The sequence below is a fragment of the Ailuropoda melanoleuca genome, chromosome 7 (assembly GCF_002007445.2).
Source record: "Ailuropoda melanoleuca isolate Jingjing chromosome 7, ASM200744v2, whole genome shotgun sequence".
Lineage (NCBI taxonomy): Eukaryota > Metazoa > Chordata > Mammalia > Carnivora > Ursidae > Ailuropoda > Ailuropoda melanoleuca.
Window position 1 is genome coordinate 113,286,948 of NC_048224.1, and position 11,598 is coordinate 113,298,545.

Sequence of the window (11,598 nt, forward strand, 5' to 3'; positions counted from 1 at the left end):
TGCTGTAGTGTGTTTGGGATGGTAGTTGTGGCTTTGAGAGATTATGAAAAAAGAACTGACATGTGAACTCTTTAATGAGAAAGTTGGATTCAGATATATAGAATTTACCTTTCTTACAATTTTGAAACTGATTTTTGTTTCTAAAATATTTTGTATAAATTTGCTAGCTATCGTATACAAGATTTTAAAGAGTTGTTTCCTCAAATAATTATGTCATTAAGCATTTTTTTTCTCTTTGTGTTGTTTTAAGTGCCACAGATTATTTGAGGTAAATTGTTCTGAACTGAGGCTAATCTATGATTTTCAAATTTAGGTACATAAATATGGTTAATATATTTATGTTTACTCCATAGTTTTCTGATTATTTTACTGGATATTTCAATGGACAGTATTGGCTTTGGTGGATATTTCTTGTACTTGGTAAGTTTATTTCTAATGCATTTCAGTTTTTAATTTGCATTTAATTTAACTTTGATATTTCCCCAAATTGTAAGCTGTAAATACATTGTGTTGAAACTTATGTGGAAATAATTTTTCTACTGTAAAATTCTCATATCCAAATACTTAATATCATCTCAGCTATTTGGATAATTAATTATACATTGCACTCTAGATTTCTGATTGAAAATCCAGAGCCTGTCAATTTAAAAAAAAATCAGTGGTTGGGTGATGATTGAATATCGCAAAACTTGAAAATCCTAAAATGATTAAAAAAAATTGTCTTTAGCATTTACTTTGGAAAATATACACGCATAATTCTCTTAACGATCCTAGGATATGTTGAGAGTAGGATAGTTGGACGTTCTATGCATTTTCTTATTTTTGGAACATTGAAACGTTCTTTATACTTTTGAAATGTACTCTGCATTAATCATTAATCAGGCAGTCATAAGGAAAGGCTTCATGCCCAACAATCACAGTACTTCTCCTGAGTTTTCTTTTTACAGGGCATGTCTTTTTATTAGTATCGGTGAATTTTATGGATTTCCAATTTTTGTTCCCTGGTGATTTTCTCCTTAGATGTATGATAAATTAATCTCAAAATCACATAATGCCTTTAATCCACATTTCAGATTTATTTACTGTCATGAAGAATAATATCCTCTCTGCTTAGTTTAAAGCCCGCATTTCTCTGTAACATAATTGTACCAGAAAATAATAGCATTTCAGTAGGTGGCAGTGTTCTCATTGAGTTTTTGTTCAGTCCTGGTATTGGATCTTCAGGATCTTTTGGGAAACAAATTCTTAGTGGTCAGTTAAGGTCACTAAAGATCCTGTATTCTTTCTCTTAACAATTATAGTGAAATTATTCTAGTGTTGTGATTTTGTTAGGGAGCCAGACTCTTACAAGGATTTAGGCAGTTTTTTATATTGTTAATTGTGTTCTGACTGCCTGAATTCTGTGCTCGTTACTGAGTTTCTTACTTAAAAGTGAAAAAATACATAAAGTCTTTTAGGTATTTAAGCATATTAAATGAGTATATTTGCTTCTAAATATATTATTAAGGATCGAATGTTAGGAAGACAACTATAGTGCCCAATGGAATGCAGAGGACCACCCCATTTCCACATCAGAACCACAATCTAGCATTTAGGGAATTGTGAAAATTTAATCCATGATAAAAATGTTGCTCTCACATACACTCAAGAATGTTGAGTACATTGTAGAACACTGAGAAACAGTAGCTGCTGAATGATTGGTTTCTAGATATGAACTGGCTTATTTTAGAAAATGCCTGAGCAGGACAAAATAGTCTTAGAAACAGCAGTTTTCATAGACAAAAGTAGGGATTTCACAAATAATTTTGGTTTACATTTTTTAATAATACTTTTACATTTGGATCACAATACCGTTATCTTTGAACAGCATCTGGAAGGACATGAGGGTGGAATTCAGGGTGGAGTCACAAATGGAAGGGGTTAGGATATGGGAAGCAGATGGGCTCAGATTTAGCTGAAATTCATACCACTTGCTGAAGTCATTATTTGTATACCTTCTATCTTTTCTCTTTATTATAACCGTGCTTCTTTTTTTAGTGTTTCGGTTACTGTCTTGCAGTTGGGGTACAAATTTAGTTTGGGACTTTGCATTTTGAATCGACAGACTCCTCCACTCGATGAGGAAGGTTACATGCATGTGTATCTTCTGTTTTTCTTTTGTCTCAACCCATTTACTAGTTAAAAATTTACTGAAGTTAATGTTTCCCTTAGAATTTTATGCTTAATAAGTTTATCAAAGAGAATTTACTAATAATGCTAATGCTTTTTATATTTAGCTAATATTTTTCATCTGAAACTTTGAAGCATTTCACAGGTGTTGTTTTATTAATTACTAAGGATACCTGTTACGTAAATGATTGTTATTTAAAAGTCCTGTTACAGAGAATACTGAGAGAGATATAAGATCTGTCCCAAATCATTTAAGAAATCACTAGAGTGGTTGCTTCCCAGTTCTTTCCTGATTCTTATCTAAATTTGTATTATAAATTAGTCTTTTATTAATACTTGAAAATAAGAACTAATAATTAAAATTATTTACATAACATCTCTTCAAATACAGATTTCACAGATGACAGGCACTTGAATACTGCTAGACAGGCTTATTGGTTTTATCCCACAATTGTTAGCAAATTACTTGCATATATTTTTTCTTGAATACTTTATATCAGTAAATATGTCTTAGTTTGTTTAGTAGTTGTATTAATTGAAAAGTTTCATACAAAAATGGGATTTCTCTGAGTTGAATCAGCTTAAATGCATTAGGTAACTTTGCTATTTAAAGAAATCATGGAATAAAGGTATATTTTTATGTAATTCTGCATTTTTCATGGCTGGATTTGCTTTATTTTAAATTTTACTTTAATTTAGATATATCTGGACTTAAATTGAAAGAATTTGGGGAGGCAGTAAACTTTTATTATGTTTCTTCATGATGGTATTATTATTATAGTGTAAAATATATTATGGAATGAATGGAATTTTACAGATTAAATTCCTTAAGCCAAGAGGATCTTGTTTATAATTGTCTATTTTAAATTGATGTCCTTTCTGTATAAGAAGATAATGGATCTGTATTATTTTAACTGTTTCAGGCCTGCTTCTTTTCTTCAGAGGATTTGTTAATTATCTAAAAGTCAGAAACATGTCTGAAAGTATGGCAGCTGCTCATAGAACAAGATATTTCTTCTTATTATAGAGGTAAGAAATATTAATATATTAACTCTATTCCCTTCATGTATTCATATTCACCAGATGCATATTTTGTGTACTCATGTTGCTTACTTAAACTTAGCTTATTTAATATATTGTTATACTGTTAACAGTCAACTAATTTAAGATTTAGTAAGTTGTGAACTTTTTAAGATTTTTAAAAATTGAAGTTCATAAATTTTAATTTTTTAAATATATAATGAATAAAAAAACTAAGTCAGACTTTTTAAACTTCTTTTTAAAAGATTAACCACAGGATGTAAGTAATTAGCACACAATTTAAAGGCTTGAAAAACAAAATACGACAAAGCACTTACACAGAAGGGATGGGCATTTTGTTTAAAACGATGTGAAATCCACAGACATGTGCTAAAAAAAAAACAAAACCAAATTTGTGGTTGAAAAGAAATTTTCCATGCAGTGATCTTAACAAACTAGACCAAAGAATAAAAGTTGTGTGAAGAAAATAGGAGCTCTGGTAGTTTCCTTAATGTCTGTCAGTTTGTATCAACAATGAAGGCTTCAACATGAATAAGTGGGAATAAAGAAATGAGCAGAGGTTGCCTTGCTAGTTATCCAGTGAGTTTCTGGAGGCTGTATACAGCTAGCTAGTAGTTTCTTCACATGAGGAGACCTCATATTTCTATTTTCTATAATAGACTCTTTTTGTTATTGAAATACAGTTAACACACAATATTATATTAGTTTCATGTGTACAACACAGTGATATGACATTTGTATATTTTGTGAACTGCTCACCACAATAAGTCTAGTTACCATCTGTCACCATACAAAGTTAATACAAACACAATATTATTGACTGTATTCCCTGTGCTGTAATTTACGTCCCATGACTTACTTGTTTTGTAACTAGAAATTTATACCTCTCGATCCTCTTCACCCATTTTGCCCCTCCATCCCTAAACTCCTTCCCCTTTGATAGCCACCTGTTCTTAGTATCTATGAGAATAGGTGTTGTTTTATGTTATTTTTTTTTCGTTGCACTTGTAAGTGAAATCTTGCAAAATTTGTCTTTCTCTGACTTACTTCACTTAGCATAATACCCTCAAGGTCCATCCATGTTGTCACAAACGGCAAGATCCTTTTTTATGTCTGAGTAGTATTCCATCACATATATATATATATCCATATATATAGCTGTATTATATGGGAGATATATATATATGGAACACATGCATACACACACACACACACACACATCTTTATCTATTCATCTCTTGATGGGCACTTAGGTTGTTTTCCATATGTTGACTATCGTAAATAATGCTGCAGTTAACAGGGGTGCATTTATCTTCTTGAATTAGTGTTTTCACTTTCTTCAGATAGATAGCTAGAAGTGGAATTGCTGGATCATAGGGTAGTTCTGTTTTTAGTTTTTTGAGGAACCTCCATACGGTTTTCCAGAGTGGTTGCCTCAGTTTCCTTTCCCAGCAACAGTTCACAAGGTTTCCCTTTTCTTCATGTCCTCACTAACACTTGTACTTACAGCCATTCTGACAGGTGTGAGGTGATAATCTCATTGTGTTTTTCGTATGCATTTCCCTCATGTTTAGGGATGTTGAACCAAGTCTTTTCATGTGCGTGATGGCCATCTGTATGTTTTTGGAAAACTGTTCAGATCCTCTGTTCAGTTTTTAATTGGATTGTTTGGGGTTTTTTTAGTTATTGAGTTGTATGCGTTCTTTAACTGTTTTGGGTAGTAACTCCTTACTGGATATATGACTTACAAATACCTCCTCCCTCTATACTGTTTTTAAAGCAAGTGCCATATACTTCATGTCTATAAATGATTTGAACTTTTAAAGTATTTGAACTGCATAAGCAAAGTGTCTGCTAAAACACTTCTAGATGTATCTATAAGTACAAAATGTTTCAAAGTTACTATAACTATTCTTTTTATAAATAAATAGTATGGTTTGTGATTTGATTGCTTAAACTTTATAACATAGGAGTTTTACATAATCTAATATAATTTACTTATTTCTACTGAAGAGTACAGTGACTACAGTTGTATTTCTAGAAAATATTAAAGTATCCTTTTAAATGTTCTTTTAGCTCTACCTAGAAGGTGTCACATTTTCTCTTTTAACCGCTAAAATGTCTTTGCGGGCAGTAACAGAGTGTATCAGTATGTGAGATAAAAGGCAAAGTAATTTTACTAATTCGAATGATATTCTGTATTTGGTATAATTATCTTGTTTGCATTTTCAAGAGCCTAAAATTTAATGTAAATATTTTCTATGAATATTTTCTAGATGGTTTTCTGTAGAAGCTTAAACTTTGAAATATATTCTGATATATGCTTTTTTATATCATCTTTACCAGAAGAACATTATATACTTGATGTAATAGTGCTATAAAATGGGTTTTTATTGTCCTCTCATATAGACAGTTGCAACTTAATATATTATTTTAAGACTAATTCTTTCTTTGTCCCTAGACTGCATCGACCAGACATTCTTTTCTTATACCAATGTGAAATTTCCAGATCATCTGTAAACCTACAACTTTAATAGGATAGAAGACTACTAAAAGCAGAAGACAAATTAGTGAAGAAAAGATAGATCTTCAAAATTGAATGGCAGGATGGTTTATGCTTAAAAGCCATTTCTGTTCATTCTCTTAAATATTTATATTTCGTTTGTTTTGCACATTTGCATACGTGCCCATGTAAAAGATTTGCATATACTTGAAAGAAACCATAAAGCTGTAGCAGTAAAGTCCAGTCATATTTGGTTAATCAGTGTTTGATATAATTGAAAGAGGTGAGTGAGAAACAGTCTTCCAGCATGTAAATGCCATTGACTTCTGACCTGACATTTAGTATAATAAAAATGAAATTATTAACCATGTCAAATGCTTTAGTTTCTGGCTCCTAGATTCATCTAGTAACGCTACACATGAAACATCCTTTGTTATATATAGTTTTTTGAAACCTGCAGTGCTGATTATAGAAAAGCTTTGTCAGATTTTTGAACATGATATTTACATTATTATTTAGCAAACTCTGTAAATAACCACGCATAAATTACTTTCTGCATTGTTTTCTTAGAAACTGTGTCTGGATATCTTTTCAATTAATTTAAAATTAAGTGAACTTAATATATAGAGAAAATTTGGGTGTTAAAGATAGTTTGTTTTAGGGTAGATTTTAAGGAGATGTGGGTATTCCACATGTCCTTTATTAGAACATCTTTTTGTTGTTTTCTTTTTAAGGAACATGCCAGGTTTCGGGATTCTCAGTAGAGAAGCTTGGTTTTTAGCATTGCCATCTTAGAGAGTCTTGCAGGAAGAGATTGTATTAGGTATTGTATTTATTTCATTTAAGACACTTTTGAAAATTAATTTTCTGAATAAGATATTCTCATTTGCATTTGTCTTTTAAGAAGCCAATAAAAGTATCTTTCAATTATCATTGTAATAATTTTTTTCTTTAGATGTTTAGTTTGTTAAATGAAACAAATCAAAACTTGTACTAATAGCTTCTTGCCTTTATGATTGTAGGATTGACCTATAAAAATCATATCTTGAATTGAGATATGCAAAATAATGTGTTTTCAAGTTACAGAAATGTGTCTGTGGAATGTGGGGGTGTGGTGTGGTGTGTGTGCGTGTGTGTGTGACCATCATTACAACTGGAATCTCCATTCATAAGCTACTACATTTTGCAAGTCATTTTATGTCTCATCTGTTTGCTTTTCAGTTATATTTTTGTTTTTGAATGCCAATATTAAAAATGATGGGAATTATACCATCTTTTAAACTTAAAAATCATTTAATACAGCTATAGAGAACATATAAAATTGGTTGCTTGTTTATTATTAGACACTGACTACTACTAAAAGATACATCTAAAACTATTCAGGGACATTTTTCCATTTCTGAAAAAAATAAATTATGCTTTATAACTTCTTTTGTATTTCTCTGTATTTTCTGATTTATTTCATTGTCTTTGATAAATAAAACATGCAGTTTTGTTTTGCTAATTGAGCCTCCTATTTTTTGTTTTCTCTCATTCATTCTCCTTCCCTACATAGAATTTTTATTGTTGCTTGAAGTACCTGTGTTATACCCCATGAAGTCAAACTAGCATGGGGTAAAGAAAACAAATTATTTAACCTAGTTGCCTGATTTGGAAGTTAAAATTAAATTAGAATGTTCTTATAAAAAATGGAATCTCATGCCAGATCTCTTCTTTATCTCATATTAAGTTTCTGTCGACCTGTACTTTGTTTTTTGTGGTAATTTTTAAATGAAATTAAGCTGTCATACGTGGTAATTGTAGATTCCTAGATGAGCTATCACATCACTGTATTAAAATGTAGTATTTTAGTTTTTGTGGTATTTATCCTTGGTTTCTGAATATGGATGTGTCACTTTTGATCCAACATCAAAAACTTCACTGTTTGTTTTGATTTTTTCCCTCCCTCAAATCTGTAAGTTTCGAGTGTGCATGTTACCTGATCCCCTATAATTCGTACAATTCAGTGGTAGCCTTAAATCTCATCATCCAGTCAGTGGCATAGAACATTATTTTTAAAATCTTAACATTCTCTTCCAGATCTATCAAATTCTACATACTTCCTTCATTTCTTAGGAGCGTGGATAGAACAGCTGCTGTTGTGTTTTGGGGATGCTTAACCACCTTTGCACTCTGTCTTAAAGTTTGAAAATCAGAATCTTTGTTGTCTAAATAATTTTAGAATGAATGTGAACTGGGTTTTGGAAGTTAATGCAAATATTAAATTATTTCTGTTATATTTGAATAAGCTAGTTAGGGCTAGGATAATCATTTTTATGTATTTATGAAATCAACTGAATTTAAGGTAAAAATACATTTTTCTGTATAGTGTGCTCAGGATTGAAATTAGAAATTTAAAATTAAAAGACAAGTCTTATACTCAGCTAAAATAAAAATCTCTTTTTAATTGAAAAAATACTAATCTCTAGCCTTTTGAGTCTGTGAGGTATCTCCCATGCCTTTGAGGTGGTTTAGAAATTTTAACCTGTTAAAGACAATAATCACTAATATTTCCAGCAAAACCATCCACAACAGGAAAAGTGAAATCCAAAAAGTCTACCTGGGGAAAAAATCAGGGTTTCTTAATTTAAAATTTTTCTTTTCAACTGGTCTATAGTCCCCCAAAGCACAATAGTAACGAGAGTGCATCTGATACTGTATTTAACTGGAGTGACAGACGTCCTGAGTTTGCTCAGAAACAGTCCTATTTCTGTTTTCTCAGCTTAAATAGTGCCTCCTCTCTCAAAAGTGTCCTAATTTGGAGAATAAATTACATGATCACCCCTATATGTAACTGTACCTTTTACTGAGAAGTGACTGCCTAAACCCACTGCCCTTTGAGAGGAGGAACTGGAGTATTAGGTCAGGAGCTAATTACTGTCACAGCCTTTCCTCGCCAACCCATTTGTCTGGCCTGTAGAATACGCAGTTACCTTTTTTTCTTTTTTTAAATAGAAGTTGTATTGGAATGATTCCAGCTTATGGTAAATAGTAAACAAAGAGCTTTTATATTTTAAAACTGCTGTTCAATGTTATTTTAATTGTTTATTCTTCAAATAGTCATATGAAATGTTAGTGTATTATTTTTAAAAATCTCATTTTTGATAAAGTTCAACTGTTAGATGATAATGTGCCAATTATTATTATAGGAATGTCCTTGCCCATATATAAAACGTGCTGACATGTGTTTTGCTTATTAATAAAGTTCTGTAGATGTGGAAATGTGAACCTGTGCATCCTTTTGAAAATCAGTTTAAGATTCACAACATATCGTCATCTTAGCCTCACAAAATGTTTATATGGTAGACCTTAGATGAGAACAACTGGCATGGAATTAGGTTAGGGTGTGAAACAATATTAAACTCGTCACAGTAATTTGAATGTTAGATGCTTAACTGGCTGAGCCACCCAGGCACCCCCTCCAGGGATGAACTCTTGACTGAATGATTCTTAAGACCTCTCTTTAGAGCTGGGATTGTTATTCAAAGTGGTGCATTATAATCAACTGGAAATTTGGGGGAAATTAACATTCTAGCCTCCATTACCAGAGGACTCAATGCAATACCCCTGCCCTATGGCAGCACATTGCCTTCCCTTGGTTTGAGGTTCTGGGATTTTGGTCTAGTGGAAATCTGCTGATGCCTTTTTCATCATTGTGTGTCCACAGGTGATGCACAGTTACAATGTTAGGCTCAATGTATCAGACTTCTTGCCCAGAGAGGGAAAGGCACATAAAACAGATCTTAAAGAGTTAATGAGCATTTCTTGAGTTCTTTAGGATGTCTCTGAATGAGAGCCTTTCTGGTTTTCAGGACTTTATACGCATAACCTGGCGCATAACCTGGCTGGGCACGGCTGTATCACAGGGTGGTGTGGGAGTGTTGGGACCGAATAGAAGCGTTCTGCTCACTGTAAAGTGAGCAGAATTGGATTAATTTTCACATAGTTGATTTTTCCTGCCTCAAGAATTGTAACTTCTTTCCACTAGCACCTCCCTTTATCCTTGAGGAGCCTCTGGATTATTAAGAGAAGCAGCTTTATGTAACAGAAAGACTGGGTTTTGGAGCCAGATTAACTAACCCTGAATTCAAATACCAACTTCCATGCAAGCACAGGCACCTTGCTTAACCAAAGCCTCCGTTTCCTCACCCGTTTGTTGGGAAGCACAATATGTACCCGGAGATTTGGTGAGAATTATCCTTGCTCAGTGTGCCGACACCAGCAGGTAGATGCCTCAAGGATATGAAATAAGCCCTTGCCTGATGTGGGCCTTGCACCTGCCGAAAAGGGTGATTATAATAGCATCGTGCTGACCTAATGTTGGTTTCTTATATTTTCTCTGCAGCAAGTGGAATCAAAGCAAAAGTTTCTTAGTGACAACTGATTTTAAGGGACACAATCATGCAAAGGGGAAGGGAGTACCTGTTTGACAAGCAATAAAGCACTCCAGTCAGTGGGGAGCATGGTAGCTCACACAGATCTTTCCAGGCCAAAGTGTGGAGGCCCTCAAACCAGGCCCTCAGAGCGTCACTGTTGAATTGGGATGATGTTACTTTTTACAGGTATCCCCCACTTTTTGAAAGTTCACAGTGGGCCACTTCACTTTTATGAAAAACCTACATTGGTTCTTGTTTTCCCTAACTGAAAGAAATCCAAAGAAGATTTTTGCTTTAATGAAGAAAGGTAAAAAACAAAAGCATTCAGCATTCGTTTTGCAGCAAGCTGTTATGGGGGCAGTGCGCACCCCAAGCTTTTTCCCCTGACCTGCCCTTAAGTATCTCAGCATCAAGCCACCAGAGCTCTGAGCTGTGTCTTTGAGCATGTGTCTTAACCTGATTTGGCTTGTGTATTTGTTAGCAAGATGTGTCCTAAGGTGTCAGAAAAGCCTAAGAGAGATGATTTTGGGGGTCTAGGAATGTTCAGAAATAAATGGTAATAAATTTAACAATAATCGCTTTCATAGAGACCAATGGTAATTGCTTCTTCACTTTATGCATTGGCTTACGAAAGGTTTCATAGGCCGCTCTGCTTTCGGAGAGCGGGAGAAACCTGTAATTGGTGCCGTACCGTTGTTACTCAGGGAGCCAATGCCCTGAAATCCTGGTTGAGAAGTGAAATAGTTTGCGGGCAGGTTGTTTCTGTTCCTAGGAATTCGAGGACTCATCCGCTTTCTTTTACAACCATGGGTTCTTAATCTTGGATTTATTTTCAAAAATGTCTATTACCTTGGAAGGGAAATACTTAGATGGGAATTAGGTCTCCTAGACTCTACCCTGATCATAATTGGGGTCAATTAAAAATTTTTGCTGAAGAGATGGTGCTGTTGCCTTCACAGGACATGCATCTGCCCTATTCATTTTTGCCCCTTCTTCAAAAAGAGCTGAAATACCATCTCTTCTGGGAAGGTCCATTCTCTCTCATCCTCTCAGTCTGACGCGGTCCTCTTGGTTTTCATCGCCCTGTGGATTCTTTCCGTCAAGGCACATCTGACTCTGCGTGATCATTACTGACTTCGGTGTTACTGCCGTCAGCTGTAGTTGTTGAATCTTACTCTACTCTGTACGCCTCCACAGCACCCAGTACAGATCAGTAAATTGGAAGGATGGATGGGACGGCCACTAGGGCCAGGCTGTGTGCGCATCAGGATACGTAAAATGCTTTCTGCCCTTTATCACAGAGTCAAATGGAGGGAGTTATACACAGAAAAATGTGCTACTGTGAGGTAGGGACAAAAGTCATGGATCTGAACAGTTGCTCTCTAAAGGAAAACCAGGGCACCCCTCACTACAGAGGTGACACCGGAACTAGATCTAGAGAAAAGAGGTGTGCAGGTATGTATTTTGCCA

General features: G+C 34.0%; 1 protein-coding gene across 1 annotated transcript in view; it reads left to right on the plus strand.

The window, feature by feature from the left end:
• The window catches only part of NDFIP2 (Nedd4 family interacting protein 2), a 66,153-nt gene extending 57,179 nt beyond the window's left edge, over nt 1–8,974 (plus strand). The window contains exons 6-8 of the mRNA XM_002919980.4: nt 354–420; nt 3,093–3,198; nt 5,672–8,974. Of these exons, the coding sequence (XP_002920026.1) occupies nt 354–420; nt 3,093–3,196 (171 nt within the window). The 3' untranslated portion in view covers nt 3,197–3,198; nt 5,672–8,974. The remainder of the gene's footprint in view (nt 1–353; nt 421–3,092; nt 3,199–5,671) is intronic.
• The last annotated feature ends 2,624 nt before the right edge of the window (nt 8,975–11,598 follow it).